Source organism: Papaver somniferum, chromosome 9 (genome assembly GCF_003573695.1).
Source record: "Papaver somniferum cultivar HN1 chromosome 9, ASM357369v1, whole genome shotgun sequence".
NCBI classification, from domain to species: domain Eukaryota; kingdom Viridiplantae; phylum Streptophyta; class Magnoliopsida; order Ranunculales; family Papaveraceae; genus Papaver; species Papaver somniferum.
In genome coordinates, this window is record NC_039366.1 from 24,794,250 (window position 1) to 24,819,594 (window position 25,345).

At 41.8% G+C, this 25,345-nt stretch overlaps 1 protein-coding gene across 1 annotated transcript; it reads left to right on the forward strand.

Annotated features, from left to right (window-relative positions):
• Positions 1 to 24,359: 24,359 nt before the first annotated feature.
• On the forward strand, positions 24,360 to 24,923 carry LOC113311604. The gene has a single exon (XM_026560424.1). It carries the CDS (start codon positions 24,360 to 24,362, stop codon positions 24,921 to 24,923), a length of 564 nt encoding a protein of 187 aa, XP_026416209.1.
• Positions 24,924 to 25,345: the final 422 nt, after the last annotated feature.

The following is a 25,345-nucleotide window of genomic DNA, read 5'->3' on the forward strand; positions in this document are numbered from 1 at the left end:
GTTTAAGGCCAAAGCCCATTTGCACTTCAAAGACTAACTGAGCCCAAGCTCAGTTCATTTTATTGTGAACAAACCCATTAGTACTCAAATCCCAATTTGAGCCAAAAGGCTTCATAGCCCAATAGCAAACTAGGAACCCAATTAGCTAAAACACTTCCAAAACACACCCGATCTCTGTGGATCGACCCGTACTTGCACGAGCTACAACCGACGACCGTGCACTTGCGGTATTACTGTAGGCCCCCGTTTTTATCACGCTTAATTTCTATACCCTTTTCAAGGCCTGCCAAGTTTTTGGCGCCGTTGCCGGTTATAATTTGTAGGACCTTTTAGAAGCCTACCAAGTTTTTGGCGCCGTTGCCGGGGATTGGTGCTGTGTTTTATCTGTGTTTTTCGTAGCTATTTTGTATTTCATTTCATAGCATTTGCATCTGCATCTGCTTCACTTCATTTGCTGTTGGACCTGCTGATCTGAACCTGTTTTTTCTCTGCTGGGACGCCACCAAGGAAAAGAACCAAAACCCAACTGGGTTTTTGCAACAATATCAGAGCAGCTGGGCTGTGCTTAAAAGGTAACCCATTTAAGAGAACCCGAATTGTGGGCTTCCAATTTTTTTAATTGTGGGCTTGTAATATTAAAGCCAATTTTTGGGCTTCTCTTATTTTCTGTTGGGTTTGTAATAATTTATTTGTGGGCTTGTTTGTTTAATTTGTGGGCTTGTTTAAATTCTTTCATTGGACTTGTATTTTGGACTCTGGGTTTAAACCCAGAGCTTATAACTGATTGTGGGCTTGTATTCCACTCAACAGTGGACCTCGAAACCAAAGTTTTAAAACAAACGTCGGGCCTTAACCAACGGGGCCAAACCGAATTTTAAACTTTCAAAAAAAATTAAAACTTGGATTTTCGTAGGCCGCAACCTTCATTCCATTAGAGGACAAACAGTGGGCTTGCTCCCATTCAAAAAAATAAAACCAAATTTTATTTTCTTTTTCAAAAAAAAAAAAAAAAAAAAAAAAAACCAAATTTTATTTTCTTCATTTTATTTTCTTTCTTAAAAAAAAAAAAAAAAAAAAAAAAAAACCAAATCTTCTTGTAGATAATGTGTTAGTTAAATTTCCTTTTGTATATTTTGCTAATCCAATATGATCTCGGCTGAAATATGTTGGATTTTTGCCCTGAATAACGGAGTTTTAATTCAGCTTTCGCCGAAATCGGGTATTCTCTCTCCTTTTACTCTACTCAGCATGTCCCTTTCCATATGTTGCATTTTAATTCTTTCCATATTTTGAAACATTGAGGACAATGTTTAGTTTAGGTTTGGGGGTATAGAGTAGATACCACGATAATTTGCCATAATTGAAAACGAACTCCTTCTTTTTTTGAAAAAATTGAAAAAATTCCAAAAAAAATTGAAAAATCAAAATTCAAAAAAAATTAAAAAATTGAAAAAAATCATAAAAATGGAGCTCATTTACCTTGAAATGTTGACTCTTGTGCAAATATGTATTTTTATTAGGAGTCTTAGTCTAGATATTTAGGCACCCTGATTCTAGCACAATTCACATAGTGATAAGAAATTTGCACGCGCACGATCTACCAATACATGTATGGCCTCGATCTTCAAGGTGTTTGATAGGAAGTTACGATTGCCAATCACTTTAGAATACTGAACGAAACTTGACTAGCTTGTTCTTTGGTTGGTTGGGATAGAAGGTGGAGGTTACATTAAGAAAGACAACCATCGAATTTAACTGGGTGCATCAAAAAGGGCTACCTCTTGCAAAGTGTCATGTAATCTTTTGTTTCCTTTTGTATATGTATCAAAAGTGTTTCCTTAAAAAAAAAAATATCAGAAAAATACAAAAAAAAAATCAAGTACTTATCAATTCCATCATCTCTTGTTCCCAAAATAAAAGAGAGTAGTCAATGTAAATAAGAGTCATGTAAATAGTCATTTTGTTGTTTTATTGTAATAAGCAAGGAGGGTGTATGCCATTGATGTACAACGCGAGTAATTGTGAAATACCTCCAACTCATTCACAATTCTCGTAAAGTCCGGACAGCTAGCTAGATTTCGACCTCAGTTCTTAGCGTGAGAAACTATCTCTTGGTGATTAGTAGTCATAACTTCAGATCTTTCTTTACACATGTGTAGATACACTTTACACTCTTATCACATGTCCTTATTTGTTATCAGTGCTAGGATTGTGCCTTCGATAGCTAGATTGACATCTCCATTTTGCTGTGAGCTTAACTGTTTTGCACATGTCACGTTTGATGGAATCTGAGCTTATATTTTGTCCTTAGGTTTTGTAGGCACACCTCTGGTAAACCTTCACGAGACTTAACTCGTCCACTAGGGACACTTAGTTCATTTTATTGTGAACAAACCCATTAGTACTCAAAGCCCAATTTGAGCCAAAAGGCTTCATAGCCCAATAGCAAACTAGGAACCCAATTAGCTAAAACACTTCCAAAACACACCCGATCTCTGTGGATCGACCCGTACTTGCACGAGCTACAACCGACGACCGTGCACTTGCGGTATTACTATAGGCCCCCGTTTTTATCACGCTTAATTTCTATACCCTTTTCAAGGCCTGCCAAGTTTTTGGCGCCGTTGCCGGTTATAATTTGTAGGACCTTTTAGAAGCCTACCACTATGCGGCTACTAAAACGAAAGCATGCGAAAATCAATGGCCGCCCTTCAATCCCAATAGAAAATCCTATCCATCCAAGGTTACCAGACAACGCATGGTAACCTTTGGCCCGAAACCCTAGTTTAGCCACGCCAAACTGCGCCAAAGGCATGCTATACCAATGGCATTCCAACCTAGGCGCGCCACCGTGCTGGACTTCTCAATGCGGCTACCAAAACGAAGGCGTGCGATAATCAACGGTCACCCTTCAATCCCATGAACAAATCTTAGCCGTCCAAGGTTACCAAACAACGCGTGGTAATCTTTGGCCCGAAACCATAGTTTGGCCACGCCGAACCGCGCCAAGACATGCCATGCCAATGGCATGCCAACCTTGCCGCGCCACCATGCTAGCCTTACCTATGCGGCCACAAAAAACGAAAGCGTGCAACGATCAACGGCTACCTTTTCTCTTAAGATGAGAAATCTCGACCGTCGAAGGTCACCAAGCCAGCAAGTCTCCCAAGCTCGACTTTCCAGGAAACAACTATATGCTACATGTTTTCCACGAAGACATTCGAGACATCAACACATATCACAAACTGGGGGATCCTCTTTGGGTATTGGTTTGGCGGTTTACAGCGTGCGGCGTACACTACGCCCGTCATAAGGAAGTGTCATAAGGATGAGGCGGTTAGTAAATACTGGGAGTAATGGTGAAACACTCTTTTTTATGGAACATCAATTCCATACGTTAACGGTTTCCACCTCCTCCCATTTACTCACCCATTTTTCCATTCCTTAATGAGACCAGTGTACGTTACACCTCGACTTGTATAAATAGGTCTTACCTATTTCCACCAAACAAAGTTCAGTCAGGAGCATACAACACTCAGAAAACATTTGTTAGCTTTCCATCTGTTAGCTTCCCACTTTCTGATACCAGTCGTAGAAAACAACTACTCTTCCAGAATCAAATATTCTGGTCTCAACACTTTCCTTGCTTCCCTTCCCAAAACCAACCTATTCCCCTTCACTTTGTGACCGAAGCAAGTCTGGAACGACCATTTCTTGGTTTAGGCCGGACTTGTATAGATTGATCTCTCGAATCTAAAGTACTCCCTTGCAGTACATTGTTTAGGATTTAAATTCGTTTCTCACCCACACACCCGAAATTACCGAAATCAGCAGAAACCATTTTCACCCACAAACAATTGGCGACCACAGTGGGAGATTGATCTTTAGGTTACAATGTCAATTTTCAATCATCGATTTCATGCTTCGACCCATACATCAAGACGGTAGAAGCAGGCGATCCGCTCAGGGATCGACGACTCAGTTACCAGACGACCCGGTTATCAGTCTTGATGCAGCAAGGAGCGATTGGGGACTTCCCAGAGGTTAAAAGCAAACGATCCGCTCAGAGATCGACGACTCGATTATCAAGTGACTCAGGGACGACTGGGGACTTTCCACAATCGCGGTATTTCCCACAAATGTCAGACTTTCACCTGACTCGTTTTCGTTAGCAGATCCAAAAGCCGAGTAAGTCTTGCCTAGACAAAATTCATGGTTTACTATTTGAATTTTTCACGGGAATGATAAAAACGATAGCCATGTTATGTTTCATCTCATTTTTTATCTACAACGTTCATGTTTCCATATATTCCCTGGGATGTTTGTATTACTTACAATCTTAACGAAAAATGGAATCATCCTAAAACAATTCATTCCAAAAGAATAATCTGAAACCCTCAAGGTAACACTTGTCTATCAACTCAAAAATCCAGGAAATCAGAACCATAAACTAAGCGTTTCATTTGCCATTTCAAAAAAAAAACTTAAAAATAAGAAGTTCAGAAGACGGAAATGCATTTAGGGAAAATTTCCCAACAATGGCTTGATCTTCTTAGCAAGAGACTTTTTCGTGCTTTGGGGAGCCGCTCTCTTCAACTTCAGCTTCCTGGACAACTTTTCGACTTCTGCTTCATGTTTCTTCACCGTATCCAGAGAAGGACCTTCGACTGTTTGGGCCAACAACTTTTCAACCTCAGAGAAACCTTCGACGAACCAAGGAGCATTGAACTCGAACTTTATGCACATATCACGATGGAACCTCCAGCTTGAGATTACATCCCCAGAAACAGTATGACCAGTCACGTTGCGCATGTCGTCAATTGAAGACAAGGCTTCCTCCACATGCTTGACCAGAGCATATCGGCTAGTAGTTTTCTTGGTCGTGGCAATATGACCATGGTTTTCCCATATCTTGGTGTATAACGCTGCATGTTTAGCTGGCACGCTAAATCCACCAATCAACACATGATCCGGATAAGGAACCAGGTATGAAGGAACAAAGGTGGCGCCTGCGACTGCGACTGCATCAGTAACTGGCAAAGGATTCCTGACAACAATTGCACCAACATTCACGTGAGCAATATCCGTTGTCTGAGTCACAACAACGCTTCCATCTTGATGGACCTATGTTTCAAAGCCACCAGGCTTGGCTGACACAGCTGGAGACAAAGATGTGTCTCCACCAGTCTCCGTCTCAAGTTCATCTTCAGAACCGGCTTCGCTCTGTGATATCACGGCTTAGACACTCTTCAAAAAAAAGAGGAAAGAAGAAAAACATGAAGAAGATTACCGATCGCTTTCAGACCGACCATAGGAGGATTCGACGCTACTGTTGGAAGAACTACTCTCGCCATCACTGGACTCTGAGCTTTCATCCTTCTCATTTTCCCCATCGCCATGAACAGGATCAGTACCACCGCCCTCCGTCTCGGGAAGGGACGTTTTCTGACTACTTGCAAGCTTGGAAAAGGCGTTCACGCTGTTGAGACTCTAGACGATATGCAAAGACGGATACTCAGAAAAGAAACAAGGAAATACAAGATCCAAATAAAATCAAGAAAATCATACGTACCCGCATGTTGGACGAACTGAAAGTCGGTAGGACTGTCAAAGCTGACTGGGAACCATCTGCATGGCTTTTAGATCTTCGCTCCTTCACCTGGGGACTATCTGCATTCGGGGTAACGGATTTTCGCTTGGGTGAAGAAGGATCCCTCAGCAGTGGATGCTCCGCTAAAACCGCAGGAGAAGGCTTACCGCGACGTTTTTCTACCACATTATTCACGAATCCATGGATAACGAGAAACTCATCCTTCCAAAATATGTTATATTTGGAGGTTGTCGATGGATTTCGTTCCGCAAGCAAAAAAGGCAGACTTTTACCCGACACAAGAACACTAGCATCGAGAACAGTTGGCAACGGGACTTCTGGAACAACCGGCTGACGAACGAGTGGGAGCCCTTGGTCAAAACCCATATGCCGAGACGCCATATCGATATTGTAAGAGACTGCTCTGTAATATCCTCGAAAGAAAGACGGCACATGACCGGGCGTGCAACTTCGCATGAACACCATATCTCCAACACTCATATTATCTTTATCGGAAGACAAATACATGTTAGGAGAAGGAGCAAAGGTATTGATATGATCCACGGACGAATATACTGGAACCCACTGACGAAAGTTGACCGCGTACGAATTGTCGAGGAAATTAACCAGGTTTGAACCAGATCTTGGGTGCCTATTCGACCAGCGAAGTATCCTCGAACCACCCCAAGACTCGGGAAGTAAGGCCAACGGTTTTGGAGCATACCTTTCGAAGTGCTCGCACAACCATGCTTGGAGAAAGACATGAATATACGAGTCCACTTTCATGTAGACATTTGAAGCACACATGTCCGCGACCAGATGATCCAAATGTATGTACAGGGAACCAAGAAACAAGCCGCCAATGGGGAGAATGACACCTTTTGATAATTTTATGGAAAAATTGATAAGTTCCTGTCTTATCTCCTTCTTACCAGAGCCGTCGTCGAAAATATATCTGGATAACCAGAGAGCCAAGAACGCCGCAACATAAAGCGTACTATTCTTCTGATTTGGCTCTAACTCATCAGGAAACCATTGAGACACCCACCATCCATAGAAGCACCTTGTCTCGTTTTCCTTCCAAACGAATAATTTCGATTTCGCAACCAGAACGGCGTGCATTTCTTCTTCATCTGCAGACAACTTAACATCGAGTTTTCCTATTACGGGAAGGTTCAGCAAGACGACCACACTCTCTAAGGAGATAGTCATTTCGCCCCACCTGCATATAGCCGTGTGAGTGTCTGGACATCATCTGGAAACGAAAGCAACCAAGCCTGGAATATCTTTCCTAATTTGAAGCACTGCGGAAGTCGCGACAGCATCAATAATTTGTGCCTTTGTCAAACTGGCTTTTATACAATCCTGAATCATCATGAATCGCATCCACTTATTAAAAGGACGCAACGGGCTCACATAGATTTTAAAGTCAATATGAGAAGCAGAATACTATTTCCTGTAAAGACAAAACCTTATTACACCTCCTGGTTGGACCAACCGGGCCTCTCCTTCACCTTCCGAACCAGTCAGAAGAATTGACACATACTTGGGATGATTTCTCCTAGTTGTGGCGGATGTTGTAAAGAACTCATCATCTACGTTTGGCTTGGAATTTCCAATATCTTTCGGTACGGCATGACTTTTCTCAAGTGACATCCTAACGAAAATTTTCTCACGCTACTTTCACTTCGAAGTAACTACAATGGAACAATAAGAGGAGAAATTATTACGGAAAGTGCGTGGTAATTATTTTATCAGACATATGAGATCCATTCTGGACGCAAGCCAATTTGTTGCAAAGTCGTAACGCGCATAGGCAAAGAAATGGGGACTGACGGACCCTGCGTCACTACCACATGCCAAGGCCGTACCTTACAGCGGGAAGATCGCACCCCACTACGGAAACCATACACGCGGCCACACCAAGAATAGGGAGGAAATTCTAAAAGCTAGATTTTCACGAGGAAGGAGTGGGCGACAGTTACCTTCCATGCATGCCTACTTTGCATAATAACTGAGGTGGCCCACACTACTACGGAATTCACGCCTAAATATTCCTACAAATTCATGGACAATATATCTACGGCTAGGATTCATACCAACACAGAAGAATAATATTTCTACAAGTTCATGAAAAGGTACGCCTACAACTAGGGTTTGCACCAACACAAGAAAGACAAATTGAAGAGGAAACGCCGGAAGACATACCTGGGATACGCTTGCTCACTTTATTAATACCACGCGGCCAGAACGAAAGAACAAAGGTGTGAAATAAAGGGAGAGTCCGTCCCCTTTTATAGGCGTGATACTTGGGAGTTTGAATAAGGAAAGGGCTTCCTATTTGAATAAAGTAAGAAAAAGAGGCAACCGGGACCGCGAAGAAAAATCACCATGCCAAGCCGTCTGCACCATGCCTTGGCCCCACCATGCCAAGCCGTCCGAATGCTTTGCCTTTCCAAGACCGCGCCATTCCTTGGACCCACATGCCAAGACGTTCGCGGATGCTTTGCCTCTCCAAGACGTCCGCGCATGCTTTTACTTTGAAAGCCGTCCGCGCATGCTTTGCCTCTCAAAGCCGTCCGCGCATGCTTTTCCTCTCTAAGACCGTCCGCGCATGCTTTGACTCTCTGAGCCGTCTGCGCATGCTTTGCCTCTCTGAGCCGTCCGCGCATGCTTTGCCTCTCCAAAGACCGCGCCATTGCCTTGGCCCCACATGCCAAGTCGTCGGCGTCGTGACTTTCCAATACCAACAAATTCGCCAAGTCAGCGTCACGATGTTCCCTAACTCATCCAAGAAGATGCATAGCCAGATCAGGCCAACATTTTTCATCTCGCCACATCACGGTCCGCGTCGCTAGTACAATTTATGCAAGGCCGCCAACATGGGAAACACAAACTCTCTTTACCTCTCGAAAAAGGTTAGTCGGACTTTCCTGACCATCTTATCACGACTTTTTTCGATTTCTTGTCCTAGACAGTCACCATCTTATGCTTACCTCGCAACGATGCTCCCGTTCCGAGCTAAGCAGGGGACTTAATGTTGATGGTGGTTTTTAACCTAGGGTTAAAATCATAAAACCGCACATCTGACATGACGTAATCTTGAGCATTAGCACATTTATTGAATCGATCAGCATGCTTACGTAAGAATTATCAGGGTATCTTTTTTTTCTTTTATGAGTCATGTTCCACGGCAGAACCCTTAACAATGATTGACATCACCTGTGCAAAACCCTAATTCTCATGCTACAACGCCAAGGCACGCCAACCATGCCAGCCGCGCCACTGTGCCAATGGAAAACCATGCCAGTCACATCTCCGCGCCAAGGCATGCCAACAATGCCAGCCGCACCACGCTGCCAATGGCAAACCATGCCAGCCACATCTCAGCGCCAAGGAAGGCCAACCATGCCAGCAGCACCACTGTGCCAATGGCTAACCATGCCAGCCACATCTCCGCGCCAAGGCATGCCAACCATGCCAGCCGCACCACTGTGCCAATGGAAAACCATGCCAGCTACCTCTCCACACCAAGGCATGCCAACCATGCCAGACGCACCACAATGCCAATAGAAAACCATGCCAGCCACATCTCCGCGCCAAGGCATGCCAACCATGCCAGCCGCACCACTGTGCCGATGGAAAACCATGCCCGCCACATCTCCGCGCCAAGGAATGCCAACCATTCCAGCCGCACCACTGTGCCAATGGAAAACCATGTCATCCACATCTCCGCGCCAAGGCATGCCATCCATGCTAGCCGCACCATGTGCCAACGGCATGTCAAGCCCTTGGCCCTGCCATGCCAAGCCAAACCACACCTTGCCTTGTCCCTAGCCATGCTATCCGCACCATGTTCCAACGGAATGCCAAGCCCTTGGCTGCGCCATGCCAAGCCAAACCGCACCTTGCCTTGGCCCTATCCATGCTATCCGCACCATGTGCCAACGTCACGCCAAGCCCTTGGCCCCTCCATGCCAAGAAAAACCGCACCTTGCCTTGGCCCTAGCCGTGCTAGCCGCACTATGAGCCAAACGACATGCCAAGCCCTTGGCCCCGCCATGCCAATCCAAACCGCACCTTTCCTTGGCCCCAGCCATGCTAGCTGCACCATGTGCCAATGGCATGCCAAGCCCTTGGCCCCGCCATGCCAAGCCAAACCGCACCTTGCCTTGGCCCTAGCCGTGCCAGACGCACCATGTGCCAAACGGCATGCCAAGCCCTAGACCCCGCCATGCCAAACGCACCATGCTGGCCTTCCCTATGCGGCTACTAAAACGAAGGCGTGCGACGATCAACGGTTTCCCTTCCATCCCAGGAGCAAATCCTAGCCATCCAAGGTTACCAGATAACGCATGGTAACCTTTGGCCCGAAACCCTAGTTTGGCCACGCCAAACCGCGCCAAGGCATGCCATGCCAATGGCATGCCAACCTAGCCGCGCCACTATGCTGGCCTTCCCTATGCGGCTACTAAAACGAAGGCGTGCGACAATCAACGGTCGCCCTTCAATCCTAGGAGAAAATCCTATCCATCCAAGGTTACCAGACAACGCATGGTAACCTTTGGCCGGAAACCCTAGTTTGGCTACGCCAAACCGTGCCAATGGCATGCCAACCTATCCGCGCCACCGTGCTGGCCTTCCATATGCGGCTACCAAAACGAAGGCGTGCGACAATCAACGGTCGCCCTTCAATCCCAGGAAAAAATCCTAGCTGTCCAAGGTTACCAAACAACGCGTGGTAAACTTTGGCCCGAAACCATAGTTTGGCCACACCGAACTACACCAAAAACATGCCATGCCAATGGTATGCCAACCTTATCGTGCCACCATGCTGGCCTTCCCTATGCGTCCACCAAAAACGAAAGCGTGCAACGATCAACGGCTACCTTTCCTCTTAAGATGCGAAATCTCTACCGTCGAAGGTTACCAAGCCAGCAAGTCTCCCAAGATCGACTTGTCAGGCAACAACAATATGCTACATGTTTTCCAAGAAGACATTCGAGACATCAACACATACCACAAACTGGGGGATCCTCTTTGGGTATTGGTTTGGCGGTTTACAGCGTGCGGCGTACACTACCCCCGTCATAAGGAAGTGTCATAAGGATGAGGCGGTTAGTAAATACTGGGAGTAATGGTGAAACGCTCTTTTTTATGGAACATCAATTTCATGCATTAACGGTTACCACCTCCTCCCATTTACTCACCCATTTTTCCATTCCTTAATGAGACCAGAGTACGTTACACCTCGACTTGTATAAATATGTCTTACCTATTTCTACCGAACAAAAAAGTTCAGTCAGGAGTATACAACACTCAGAAAACATTCGTTAGCTTTCCATCTGTTAGCTTCCCACTTTCTGATACAAGTAGTAGAAAATAACTACTATTCTAGAATCAACTATTCTAGTTTCAACACTTTCCTTGCTTCTCTCCTCAAAACCAACCCATTCTCCTTCACTTTGTGACCGAAGCAAGTCTAGAACGGCCATTTCTTGGTTTAGGCCGGACTTGTACAGATTGATCTCTCGAATCTAAAGTACTCCCTTGCAGTACATTGTTTAGGGTTAAAATTCGTTTCTCACCCACGCACTCGAAATTACCGAAATCAGCAGAAACCATTTACACCCACAAACACCAGGTTAACGAATTAAAGACTTCATTGGTATTGTGAAGCCAGACCGATACTACTTTTATCGTAGTTGTGTGATATGATCTTACATCTTCTATCGTACAAGTACAATCATATTGATTGGCTTGAGATCGTGAGAGTTCTCCAATAGGCAAGATATAAAAGTAATCACAAACGCCTTCGTCTCATCGTTTGTGATACCGCAACATCTTCTTTCGCTAGTCGATTAAGTTTGTTGTGAGGTGATTGTTTAATCTAGGATGTTCTTCGGGAATATATAACCAGATTATCAATTGGTTCCTGTTCACCTTGATTTCATATCATAAGACGGAACAAAACCTAGGGTTTTTCTGTGGGAGACAGATTTATCATTTTATAGACTTTTCTGTGTGACACAGATTTGTTTATTATCAAGTCTGCGATTTTGGGTTGCAGCAGCTCTTAGTTATGGGTGAGATCATCTAAGGGAATCAAGTGCGCAGTGTCCTGCTGGGATCAGAGGCGTAGGGAGTACAAATGTACCTTGGATCGGTGGGAGGCGGATTGAGGTTCAACTATAGTCCAATCTGAAGTTAGCTTATAGTAGGCTAGTGTATGTAGCGGCTTAATACAGTGTGTATTCAATATGGACTAGGTCCCGGGGTTTTTCTGCATTTGCGGTTTCCTCGTTAACAAAACTTCTGGTGTCTGTGTTATTTCTTTTCCGCATTATATTTTATATAATTAAAATAATACATAGGTTGTGCGTTAAAGATCATCAATTGGAAATCCAACCCTTTGGTTGTTGATTGATATTGATTGATCCATGGACATTGGTCTTTGGTACTTGTTTATGGGTGAAAATCGTTTCTGCTGATTTTGGTAATTTTGGTGGATGAGTGAGAAATAGATCTAAACCCTAAACAAATGTACTGCACGGGAGTACTTTAGATTCGAGAGATCAATCTATACAAATCTGGCCTAAACCAAGAAATGGTCGTTCCGTATTTGCTTCGGTCACAAAGAGAAGGAGAAGGGATGGTTTAGGGAGGGAAGCGAAGAGAGTGTTGAGACCAGAACAGTTCTGGAAGAGTAGTACTTGACTTGTATCTGAAGGTGAAAGCTTTGAGAAAGCTAGCAAAGTTTCCTTTCTGAGTGTCGTATTTTTCCCTGACCAAAAACTTGTGTTTCGGTGGAAATAGGTAAAACCTATTTATACAAGTCCAAGCGAAACGTACTCTGGCCTCGTAAGAAAAGAAACGGATGAGTTAAATGGGAAGAGATGGTAACGCCTGGTATTGATGGAATTTGATGGAATTGATGTTCCATAATGAAAGCGCGTATCACCATTACTTCCTGCATTTACTAACCGTTTTATTCTTAATACACCGTCTTGAAACGAGCATTTTTGCATGTCACACGCTGTAAACCGCCAAACCAAAACCCTAAAGAGAATCCCCCAGTTTGTGACATGTATTGATGTCTCGAGTGTTTTCGTGGAAAACATGTAGCATGTCGCTGGTGTTTGATAAGCTGAGCTTGAGAGACATGCCGGCTCAGTGGCGACCTTCGACTGTCGAGATTTTGCATCTTAAGAGGAATCGTGGCCTTTGATGTAGGCGCGGCATGCCAAAGTGAAAGTATTGCATGGCATGTGCCAATGGCATGTGTGGCATGTCTTTGCCGTAGGTTGCACATTGGGCGCAAGTGGTAATGCCAAAGCGCAAGTGTTGCACGACATGTGTGGCATGTCTTGGCCGCAAGTTGCACATTGGGTGCAAGTGGCGATGCCAAAGTGAAAGTGTTGCACGACATGTGCCTAGGGCACGTGTGGCGGCTTTGGCCCTGGGTTGCACGGCTTTGGCATGCCAGGTTGCAAGAGTTGCTTGACATGTGCCAATGGCGCGTGTGGCGGCTTTGGCCTTGGTTTGCACGGCTTGGCATGCCATGTTGTAAGCGTTGCTTGACATGTGACAATGGCGCGTGTGGCGACTTTGGCCTTGGTTTTCACGGCTTGGCATGCCATGTTGCAAGCGTTGCTTGGCATGTGCCAATGGCGTGTGTGGCGGCTTTGGCCTTGGTTTGCACTGCTTGGTATTCCATGTTGCAAGCGTTTCTTGGCATGTTCCAATGACGCGTGTGGCGGCTTTGGCCTTGGTTTGCACGGCTTGGCATGCCATGTTGCAAGCATTGCTTGGCATGTGCCAATGGCGCGTGTAGCGGCTTTGGACTTGGGTTTGCACGGCTTGGCATGCCAAGTTGCAAGTGTTGCACGACATGTGCCAATGGCGCGTGTAGCGTGCCAAAGCGCAAGGGTTGTACGACATGTGCAAGTGGCATGCCTTTCTGCGTAATGATTGTGCGTTTTGGGAAAGGTTGTCAAATTTTGCGCAGTGATGGTGTGTTTTGGCATGTTACCATATTTTGCACGATGATTGTGCGTTTTGGCATGGTTGCCATATTTTGCACGATGATTGTGCGTTTTGGCATGGTTGTCATATTATGCACGATGATTGTGCGTTTTGGCATGGTTGCCGTATTTTGCACGATGATTGTGAGTTTTGGCATGGTATGCCTTTGGCGTGCAAAGAGTGTGCGGTATGTGCGTTTGGCACATGTGGCATGGTTGTCATGCCTTGGCACGATGAAGCGGCTGACATGATTGGCATGCTACTGGCACGGTGGTGTGGCTAGCATGTTTGGCATGCTTCTGGCACAGTGGTGCGGCTGGCATGTTTGGCATGCTGCTGGCAGAGTGGTGCGGGTATTAGGGTTTGGTGTATCGAAACCCTAATTTAGCGTTAAAAAAGGTACCCTGGTAATTTTTGCGTAAGCGCGTTAAATGCTCTAATAAATGTGTTAGTGTCACCGGTGACGTCATGCTATACGTGAGGTTTTAAGGTTTTACCCCTTGTCCTAAAACCACCATCAACATTAAGTCCTCTGCTTAGCTTGGAACAGGGGCCTTGTTGCGAGGTAAGCATAAGATGGTGATAGACGAGGATAGAACTAAGACGGTAATTCATGAAAGAGGGCCGAGGAGATTTGTCTGACCTTTATCGAGATGTAAGTAGAATCCGTAATCCTTGCATACGGTAGCTTTGCACAAATCCCAGTATGACTAGGTGTCTTTGGGGCCAGGCTTTGGAACGCGAGGCGGAGCTGCTAGCATAAACTTGGCATGAAAGGGATTTTTCAGCACCAATGGGCTTGGAATGGGCGTGGTCCGCTTGGAAAAGCATGGCGTCGGCAAGGGAAGCGCGGCAAGGGGAAACACAGGTTGCCGACAAGGCTCTGACATGGTCCACTGGTAAGGCGTTGGCATGGAAAGTGTGGATTGTCCTGGCTGGCGCGGAGCGTTGGCATTGGATTGGATTAGCATGAAAGGAGCGGAGTGTTGAAAAATCTGACGTGGGGCGTTGGCAAGGCTGGCACTGGAAAGGAAAGCGCGGATATCTTGAGAATGGCAAGGCTTGCTCTTGTGGGCCCGATCGCCTTTCTTCATGCGCGGCTTTAACAAGGAATTCTTTCCTTATTCAAAAATATTTTTCGAGAGGTAGGTATCATCCGCAATCCTTTCATCTGGTAGCTTTGTGCAAATCCCGGTGTGATTGGGTGTCTTCAGGGCTAGGCTTTGGGATGCGAGGCGGAGCTGCTAGCATGGACTTGGCATGAAGGGGACCCATTAGCACTGACGGGCATGGAACGGGTGTGGGCCGCTCTGTAAAGCACTTGGCAAGGCATGTAGCTGTTAAGGGAAGCGCTTGCAATGGAAGCGCTTGGGGTTTAGGGTTTGACACGCCGAAACCCTAATTAGCGCCCTTTACTAGAATCGCTGTAGAATCCGCGTACAGACTCGTATTTTGACGGTCCGCCCCTTTATCGGACACGAAACAGAATTCTCTATCTCCCCTCTCGGTTATATTTAGGTTTAGATCTCTCTTAGGAGGTGAAAACGGACCGACAGTGAAAATCAGGAAGAAGTTAGGAGGGATGTTGCGGGACCGGGGTGGCATAGTCGCGCACCAGTCACCTATTCCCGTTCATGGAGCAAGAAGGAATCTTCATTCTCTTCAAGCTCTAAAAACTCTGTCCGCATGAAAAGAGGTATCGACCCTCTTCTGTTTTTCCGTTGTTCGTCTGAATCCGTGTTTTCGTCTGCAGTGTCTCTCCAGTGGATTCCAAAAATTTACCAAAACTCCGTTGTATTCTTGGTACGGATGGATGAAATATATGCTCGTATCACGTCAGGGATAATCTTGGAGATTGTGGTTGCGTCGTTGGTCCATCCTCGACCTTAGGTTGTTCAGTGGACCTTGTGATCGTGATGATAATGTGTTGTGAATGCTTGCATGTTCGAAAACTTCTGGCTCCCCTGGATGAATTAAGGAGACGTTCCATTGCCGATGTGCTGCCATCAAGTCTCCCGGGACTTTGTTCCAAGCTACATCCTTCGAACCATCTTCTGAATCTTGGACTATCGTACGGAATGGGATGCGGTGAGAAGTCCTCAGTTATACTTCGGTTTGATATGATGGCATGGATGAATATGTGAATGTAACCTTCTGGCGTGCTTTTGGAGTCTTCGATGCACATGTACGGCTTCATGTTGAGAAATTCCCGCGGCTCGTAAAACCTCGACAGTGATGATGTTGAAATCAGTAATAACCTGGTTGAGGGGAGTCAAAGCGTCTCATGCTGGTACTCCCCATACGTAACCTACTTTCATTACATCGCCTTGAATCCCCGTCCGCGGGATTTGATATAAGCCTATCGTACTCTTCCTGATGCGACACTGGGATGCTCAGAAATTACATGATGAAATATTCTGGATAGTGCAGGCTTGGGATCCTCCGCGGCCTCGTAAAGTGTTGAAGGCGTCTTCTAGACAGAGAGGTGATGATATTCTTGCGCTGCACCCTTGAAGAGTATATGACCTTGTTGTGGGTACGGCTTTTTGGTGGACTGTGTCTTCTGAGATTTGACAGTGAAGGGATTCCGTGTATATCCCCAGTCCTCAAGTATGGTTTACATGTTTCCATCTTTGTAGTAATTGCTGCTGTGGTGAAGCTCTGGCTGGTATCAACGAATGAGCGACAACAGTTCTTGGTAGGAGATGTAGTCAGAAGAGACTACATTGTCACGGTAACAAAGTAGGTTGGCTGGAATTGTATGGGCTTCCGTGGAAGTAAAAGGATTGGCTGGATGCGTAAGCGAGTAGACTGTCCATGATCACGATTTTTGGAAAGATGGATTAAAAGGTGGCCATGACTACGAAGATTGGATGGCTATGACCATGATCCTTGAAATGGGGAGCGTGGTGGTACGACCCTTTGCAGGAAGAAGCGGCGTTGAAGCAGCTTCGATTCTTGGAGAGGATGTTGAAACTTAAGAGCCAAACGCTAAAGCTTCGGCTTCGGATCCTAGAGCATCTTATGGAGAGAACGCTGAAGCGGAGCGGCTGCTGGAGCGAGCATTGAAGAGGAGCGGCTGCGTCAATCAGTGGGCTGTCAAAACTGGAAACCCTTCAGGTGAACAATGGTGGAGTCCCCAGTTCCATCTATCAATGGTTCTTTCCAGGAGAGGTTGGGGTTTGGAAACGACTTCTCTGGTTAGAAACGGCTGCTTCCCTGATGCAGTGCAGTTTAGGGCTGCAAATATGTCTTGACGTTGTGCCTTGGGGAAACATAGAATCTCACATAAATGTTTCATCATGGACCGCACAGTTTTGTGGGCGATCCCCAGAAATCATGCGTCTCTTGACAGGAAGAGAGTCTTCGTGAACCCAGGGGGTTTGCTGATTTTCCTTGAATCTAAATCAGGCTTTCATCTAACGGTGAATATGGATTGCTTTGTAACTAAGGCAAATCCTGATTTGAAGGCTATATAAAGGAGACATCTAGATTGGGAAAAACTAACCCACACGTCTGTGTGATACTAGTGCGCTCGCTAGAGTCGATTCTCCTTTAACCTTTGGTTTTCTTCTCTAAAACCAGGTTAACAACTTAAAGACTTCATTGGGATTGTGAAGCCAGACCGATACTACTTTTATCGTAGTTGTGTGATCAGATCTTGCATCTTCTATCGTACGAGTACAATCATATTTATTGGCTTGAGATCGTGAGAGTTCTCAATAGGCAATATATAAAAGTAACCACAAATGCCTTCATCTCATCGTTTGTGATTCTGCAACATCTTCTTTCATTAGTCGATTAAGTTTGTTGTGAGGTGATTGTTTAATCTAGGATGTTCTTCGGGAATATAAGACCGGATTATCAATTGGTTCATGTTCACCTTGATTTCATATCACAAGACGGAACAAAACCTAGGGTTTTTTTCTATGGGAGACATATTTATCCTTTGATAGACTTTTCTGTGTGAGACAGATTTGTTTATTATCAAGTCTGCGATTTTGGGTTGCAGCAGCTCTTAGTTATGGGTGAGATCATATAAGGGAATCAAGTGCGCGTTCTTGCAGGAATCAGAGGCGTAGGGAGTACAAATGTACCTTGGATCGGTGGGAGACTGATTGGGGTTCAACTATAGCCCAGTCCGAAGTTAGCTTGTAGTAGGCTAGTGTCTGTAGTGGCTTAATACAGTGTGTATTCAATCTGGACTAGGTCCCGGGGTTTTTATGCATTTGTGGTTTCCTCGTTAACAAAACTTCTGGTGTCTGTGTTTTTTCTTTTCCGCATTATATTTTATATAATTGAAATAATACAGGTTGTGCGTTAAAGATCATCAATTGGAAATCCAACCTTTGGTTGTTGATTGATATTGATTGATCCTTAGACATTGGTCTTTGGTACCGTCCAAGTTATTCCTTGTGTTTGATTAAAGACTCGCTATTGTTTTAGCTTGAGTAAATCAAAACAAGTGAGAGATATTAACTCCTTGAGATACTTTAATCTAGATTGAGTCTGACTGTCTAGCTCTAGCAAAGTATTTCGGAGTTAGTCCATACAGATTGCTAAGAGAAATATTGGGTGGTGTTGTTAGACCCCCTCTTTTTCAGCTCCTTACGTCTCTGATCCAGTAGGATACTACGCACTTGATTCTGTTAGCTGATCTCACCCACAACTAAGCGTTGTTATGACCCAAAGTCGAAGACTTGATAAACAAATCTGTCTCACACAGAAAAGTGTATTGGAATAGATAAATCTGTCTACCACAGTAATACCTATGAGTTTTGTTCCGTCTTTTGATAAATCAAGGTGAACATGAACCAATTGATCAACCAGACTTATATTCCAGAAGAACAGCCTAGTATTATCAATAAAACCTCACAATAATCTAAATTGTATGGAAGCGAAACTAGATATTGTGGAATCACAAACGATGAGACGAAGATGTTTGTGACTACTTTTTATCTTACCTATCGGAGAAATAAATCTCGAGCAAATCTTAGAGAAGATAGTAATCAAACGATAAAATCAAGCAAGATCAGAACACACAACTGTAGAGAAAATAATTGGGCCTGGCTTCACAATCCTAGTGAAGTCTTCAAGTCGTTAACCTACAAGGTTTCGTGAAAAACCTTAGGTTAAAGGAGAATCGACTCTAGTTTATGCAACTAGTATCACACAGGAGGTGTGGGAATTAGTTTTTCAAATTTCTAGAGTTCTCCTTTATATAGTTTTCAAATCAGGGCTTGCAATCTAAGTTACCTTGGTAACAAAGCATTCAATATTCACCGTTAGACGAAAACCTGATTAAACCCAAGCTAATATCTTTCAACCGTTAGATCGAACTTAGCTTGTCACACACAAATGAAATGTACCTTCATTTAGGTTTGAGTAATTGTACCTAAACGTGTACACCAAGTTGGCTCAACAATAGTTAACCGAAGTTATCCATATGAATACTCTCATATCAACCTTATTCATCTTACCATAACTAGTTCAAATGACTCAAATGAAACTAGTTAAAGAGTTGTTCAATTGCTATATTCTCATAGAAGTATATAAGAACACAATTGAAGCGAAATAGGTTTGATTCCCTCGAATCAATTCATGAACATTATAGTCATGGTTTGCAAAGAATGCATTCCTTATTATATAAATGTATTAGTTCATGTACACAACCGATTTTAGAACTTTAACCTTCAAATATGCAAACAGGTACGCATACTTGAAATACCCGGACCAAGATTGAGTTTCGCCAGTACGCAAACGGGTACGCGTACTTCCAATCCCAGCAGAAAAACTCGGACATGAACCTCACGCCAGTACGCGTACTTAGATTCCCGTATTTCTCAAACCAACAGGTACGCGTACGGGTATGCATACTATGGTTCCCGGACATGGATTACATATGTGAAAGAGTGCACAACATGTCACAATCCAATAATGGTTAAGTGTTCTAAACTCTTATTTTAATCATTGAAACTTTCTTAGAGGATGACAATAGCCGTTTTCATACACTATTAGCATCAAAGCAATTTTCAAGTTATTGAAATAATCATTACGAAACATTCCAAGTCTACACCAAATGATTGTATCATACAAACCATGTAAGATGTTACTCTGAAATTATCACATGATCATATTTTGACTTTTATAAGATGAACTTGGTCGATGTGAAAGCTTACCAACACATATTTCGAGAATTATGTAAGCGAGTTAATCTCAGCTCGAAATATCAAATGTGCATAGTAGAAAACTATATAGCGCTACGACGTATATCTCAATATAAAAGATAGAGTAGAAATAGACTTTCCAAGTGATAGATGAGTTTCAGTCTCCACATACCTTTTGTTGATGAAGTTCTACAAGCTCTCCTTAGTAGTTCTTCGTCTTCAGATGATGAACTCCATGAAGTCTAATGTTCAATTACACAATATATATCCTAGTCTGAGACATCTATAAGTATACTAGAAATCAAGACTTATAGTTTTGATCACTAGCATTGACAAACATGCTTGAGATAGGAACGCATGCGAGTTTGACCGATCAGTGCTCTAACAGGTCTCAACTATACGTAGTTGATATTAGATTTTGTTTAGCGGCTTAATTATGAGAGTATTCAAAACTGGACTAGGTCCCGGGGTTTTCTGCATTTGCGGTTTCCTCGTTAACAAAATCTTGCTGAGTCATTTACTTTATTTTTTGCATTATAATTGTTATTATAATTAAGTAAATTACACACGTACGTTAATCCGTAACACTTGGTATTGATCATATAGAGTATCGGTTCATTACCGTACCTTTTATCAAGTGATGACTTTATTATTGCACTGTCTCGATCTTGTATCCATAGTCAATGACACAAGTTGTCTTATTGTTATATTGTCTCGATCCTGTATCCATAGACGATCACAAAAAATGAATACCGAAGTCGTTGTACTGTCTCGACTTTGTCCACAGACGATCACACTTGGTTAAGGACTTATAGGTTGAAAGCGAAAGATTGTGGTGTATTTGGATACCCACGTCTTTTCACCATCTATGTAAAAAAGTAACACAAATGATAAGGGATATACATAATAAGAGATCAGAAATTAGGGTTAGTAAAAACCGAAATAATCTCATAACCGAAAGCAAAGCATAAAAGATAATCATTCACAATATCAAGCTATGCAACCGAAACTATCATATAGAATGACATAAAAGAATATTTTAAATAAGTTTGATAATATCCGAAAATAATTTCATTTCTTATGTGTATAATATTTCTTCCTCAGCAAGCATAACAAGATTTTTTTGCTCCCCAAAAGGATGTTCTTGCAGATGATCACGAGGACATAAGGAAAAAAATACTTTTGATGAAGCACCGGCTAAATGTCAGAGATATGATGAGATTTGACAAGAAATCATCCTGTTTGAAAATGCGGGGGTATAACACTACACCCAACTTTTTCGTTCGGCAACATGTATGGACTAAAACTTAATATGATTCCGAGAAATACAACTTAATGATACTCAATCAAGGAATGATATTAACTGATTTCTAAAAAAAACGGGACGGAAAAGGTCAATAGTGTGGCACTTTATTAAAATACCGTATATTTATCTTTGTACTTCAAAAGAAAAAAACAAAAAAAAAAAATTAAGTTATGGGATGAATATGGGTGTTGGTTACCCATATTAAATTTGGTTAATAAAATTTTTTGTTTCAGTTAAGGGTTGTCTGTAACATAAGCAAGGATTGTATTTAGCTACGTCAATTTTGTTTCGCTTCTTCTGAACCCTCGATCCTCACAAAAAGAGAGGAACCCTAAAAATAGTTTTCAAAGAAAAACTAATTCCACCCTCCACAAGATCTATCTGATCATGGCGAACCTTGATGCTACTGCACCGGATTATTATGTACTTATAGTTACAAATAGGGATAGTCGACGATATGACATTATTGATAAGTGGATCACCGGTAAAGAGGATATTTACATACCTCCCTTCAATCCTCGCGGAGATTTCTTTCACGTTTTTTATAAAATAAAACAAGATGACATCACTGTAATCGAAAGAAATCTTGGTTTTTTTTTTTCTTTCTATTTTTAAGTTCTGAAATATATAAACGGTTAGATCATGCTTAAACAGTTTTGCTAGAAGATTCTAATAGGGTTTCTATGATTTTGTGAAAAACTTTCTGGGTCATCTTAATACTTTTATTTTGTTGATTTTAGTTAGGGTCTGGTTTTATTAAGGTTGTGGCTGTAAGTTTATTTCTACATGATTAGAAATATCTCTTGGTTCCATGTGAATAATCTAAGATAATCAAGACATTCCTAGACATACATCTTAGGTTACTAAGGAGTTATTATCTTAAGTTTCTATAAGGATTTATTACCTTATTAACTCTCCCTTGATGGACGGTTGAGTATAAAAGTTAATGTTAAGAATATAGGAACTTGGTCCTTCCTCTGGCCATAAATGGAATACAATATCCATCACTATTGTATTCAAGAATTAACAACTCATTACATAAAAGGTCAAGAGGAAGAAATCAAGAGCTCCACAAGGTATTCCGCAATAAGAAGATTTACGGATATCCTAGGAGGATTACATCGATTCAATATCAATGGCATCGACATGTATATTCTCTATGCACAAATGCACGCACATGTGATTTTTATGTAGTTCAAAGATCCTACATTATGCAATATATCAATGGCATCGACATGCATATTCTCTATGCACAAATGAACGCACATGTGATTTTTATGTAATTCAAAGATCCTACATTATGCAATATAAAACTTATATTTGACATCCAGAGCGAGGTTTTAGAACACATGATTTTCCATTATATTGTATGTTTTATTGTGTTAATATGAACCCATCACCATATTTGATTGATTTGAACATCCATTTTATGGATCATGATTTAATAGCATGAATCGTGTTTATTAATTTTCCGCTGCATAAAAACCCAAGTTCGATGTGTTTCATGCATAAAGTAATTAATTAATTGATTAATTATATATTTATGTTTCATGCGGTCAGGTTAGGTTTTACTTCTACCTGTTTTTGACGTGTGTATTATTGATCTTGACTTTTTTTGGTTATAAACCATAAATGAAAATAACATCATTAATATTCATGCATATTACATGTAAGAGGACTGATGTTTTTAGTGTGTGTTTTTTAATAAAAGCATAATTGTTGCTAAGTTACAAAAATAAAACGTGCATATTTAATATTTTCTTTGATCCTAATAAAGATATGAGTTCACCTATGACGCTTTATTTGTTTTGTTAATACTTATTAGGTTGTTAATGAGAATACGCCCAATACGGTTAAAGGTTTCTCTGTTTGGAATTACAGATAATATTCGACTGCTTAACAATTTTACTTTGGTTGAACCAATTTTGAACTAATCCAGTTCTAAATCTTATGCTCTTTAGCTATCACCACAGTGATTTTAGAGTACTCCCTCCGTCCCACTATTAATTGATATAGTAGTACAATTTATGAAGCAACAACTATTCCAGACTCAATGGATAATACGTTGTTAATTGAAAAGCTCAGAAATTTGGGCAATAAGGCTCCTCCTTATTTTCAAGATTTATCTTCTCCACGTTTCTCATGGACAGAGCCTAATGATTATTGGTTGCCACTCAATGGGCCGAACCCAGTCCGAGCTCCCCTTAATCAGGAAGAAGACTGTAAGTATTATTTGTTTTTTGTGTTTAAATATATATATATATATATATATATTTGTTTTTTTGTTTTTTTGTCTTTTTGCTTGATCTTTCGAGTGCCTGTCAACTGTTTGCTAAATTGTCTTAATGGCAGTTAGTTTGTCGGGCTCGTTAGGCGGCAGTTTTTGACCCCCTTAAGATTCAAATTTACTTTGTATTTATATATAGAAATAATTTGTCTCTCAAACTATATCATGGATATTCGTAAATATATCATTGAAAAGCATTTTAAAACACAAATGTAAGGAATATAAACATGAGTATCAAATAAAATCAACTATTAATGGGACAACATCTAAAAATAAATAGGTCAATTAATAGTGGGACGGAGGGAGTATTATGTTTTCTTATCATGTGATTATAAGTCTTCATCGCTATATGCAACCATATGAGAATAAGTATCACCCATATGAGATGTTTGTTCAAGTGTTTGTACGTATAAACATTAAAGAATAATTACTCATACATATTAGAATGAAAGTTACCCACATATTACTCTAATTCGCATGTTTGAGCAAACATCAAGATCATAATATCCACATATATTTGTCTCTGCTTTGCATATGTATATAAAAGTGCCTTGATTTTATGACATGATTGTTGCTTTATATAAGATTCTACCCACATGAGTTTCTTAATTTGTATGTATGTGATTTTGACTTTGGGTATCTTTATCATATCTTACTGTAAAAGAATTGGTTTTCACTATCTTTCTTAAAAAATTTGATTACTATATCATGAGTAGTACCTCTAACTTAAACATGATATATATCCTTATCTACATAAAAAGAATCTCAGTACTGATAACATACATCATTTGGTCTTACTCAAAGACTTGACCTCTTAAATCGAAGTCCAAAGTGACTGTTTGAGGCTTACCTACTAATTATTACACGCAATTCATTTTAAATTTCACTCTGAATTCCTAAGTGAATGCTTAACTTACCGATTCACATGTGTAAACTAGTTGAACCTAAATCTTATTATCTTGCTGACATAAGCAGCTAAAGGAAATGACAGCTTCTAGTTCTAAGTATTTGCATTCGTATACTTCGTCTATCTCATTCTTCACTGACACCAACTTCTCAGAATGGAAAGAGAATGTTAAGTTCACTTTGGGTGTGCAGGATATTGATCTTGCCGTCCAAATTGAAAAGCCAGTTGTAGATGATAAGAGTTCCATTGAAGATAAGGATATCCTAAAAAAATGGGAGAGAAGTGATAGGCTGAGCATACAGTTGATGCGAATGCACATTGATGAAAACACTAAAGGATCGCTTTTCGAACCTAAAATTGGTAAGGACTTTATGGAAATCGTAAAAGAACGCTTTAAGATAGCGGATAAGTTTCTAACTGGGAAGTTGATGGTTGATTTAACCACCACGAAGTACAACAATGCACCTTCAATGCACCAGCATGTAATTGAAATGCGAAACATTGCTACTAAGCTTACTGAGATGAAATTAATTGTGCCTGAGTACTTTCTTGCCCAATTCATTCTCAATTCGCTTTCACCTCAATATGCCCCCTTTTCAAGTGCATTACAACACAATCAAGGAAAAGCGGATTGCAAATGAACCGGGAAACATGCTGGTTCAAGAGGAAGCTAGGCTAAACCAGCAAGGTCTTAATCAAGTGCATTTCGTCAACCGAGGAGTGAACAACAAGCGCAAGCCTGCAAAGGGAAATAAGGGAGCACCACAGAATAATTGTGGTCAACCTGAAAAGAAGAAGGCAAAGCAATATGACAATAAATGTCGTTTCTATAAGAAACATGGTCATTTTCAGAAAGATTGCTCTAAACGTCAAAAATGGTTCGAAAATAAAGGTAATCCTTTGGGATTCATAAGCTATTTTAAAAACAAATTTGATGGTTAAAGAATCTTCTTTATCATGATGGTTTCACTCTGCTTTTAACGTTCATGTTTCTAATTCGATGCAGGGATATCTTTCAACCCAAATCACAAATCAGAATGAAAACTTCTTTTTTATGGGCAAT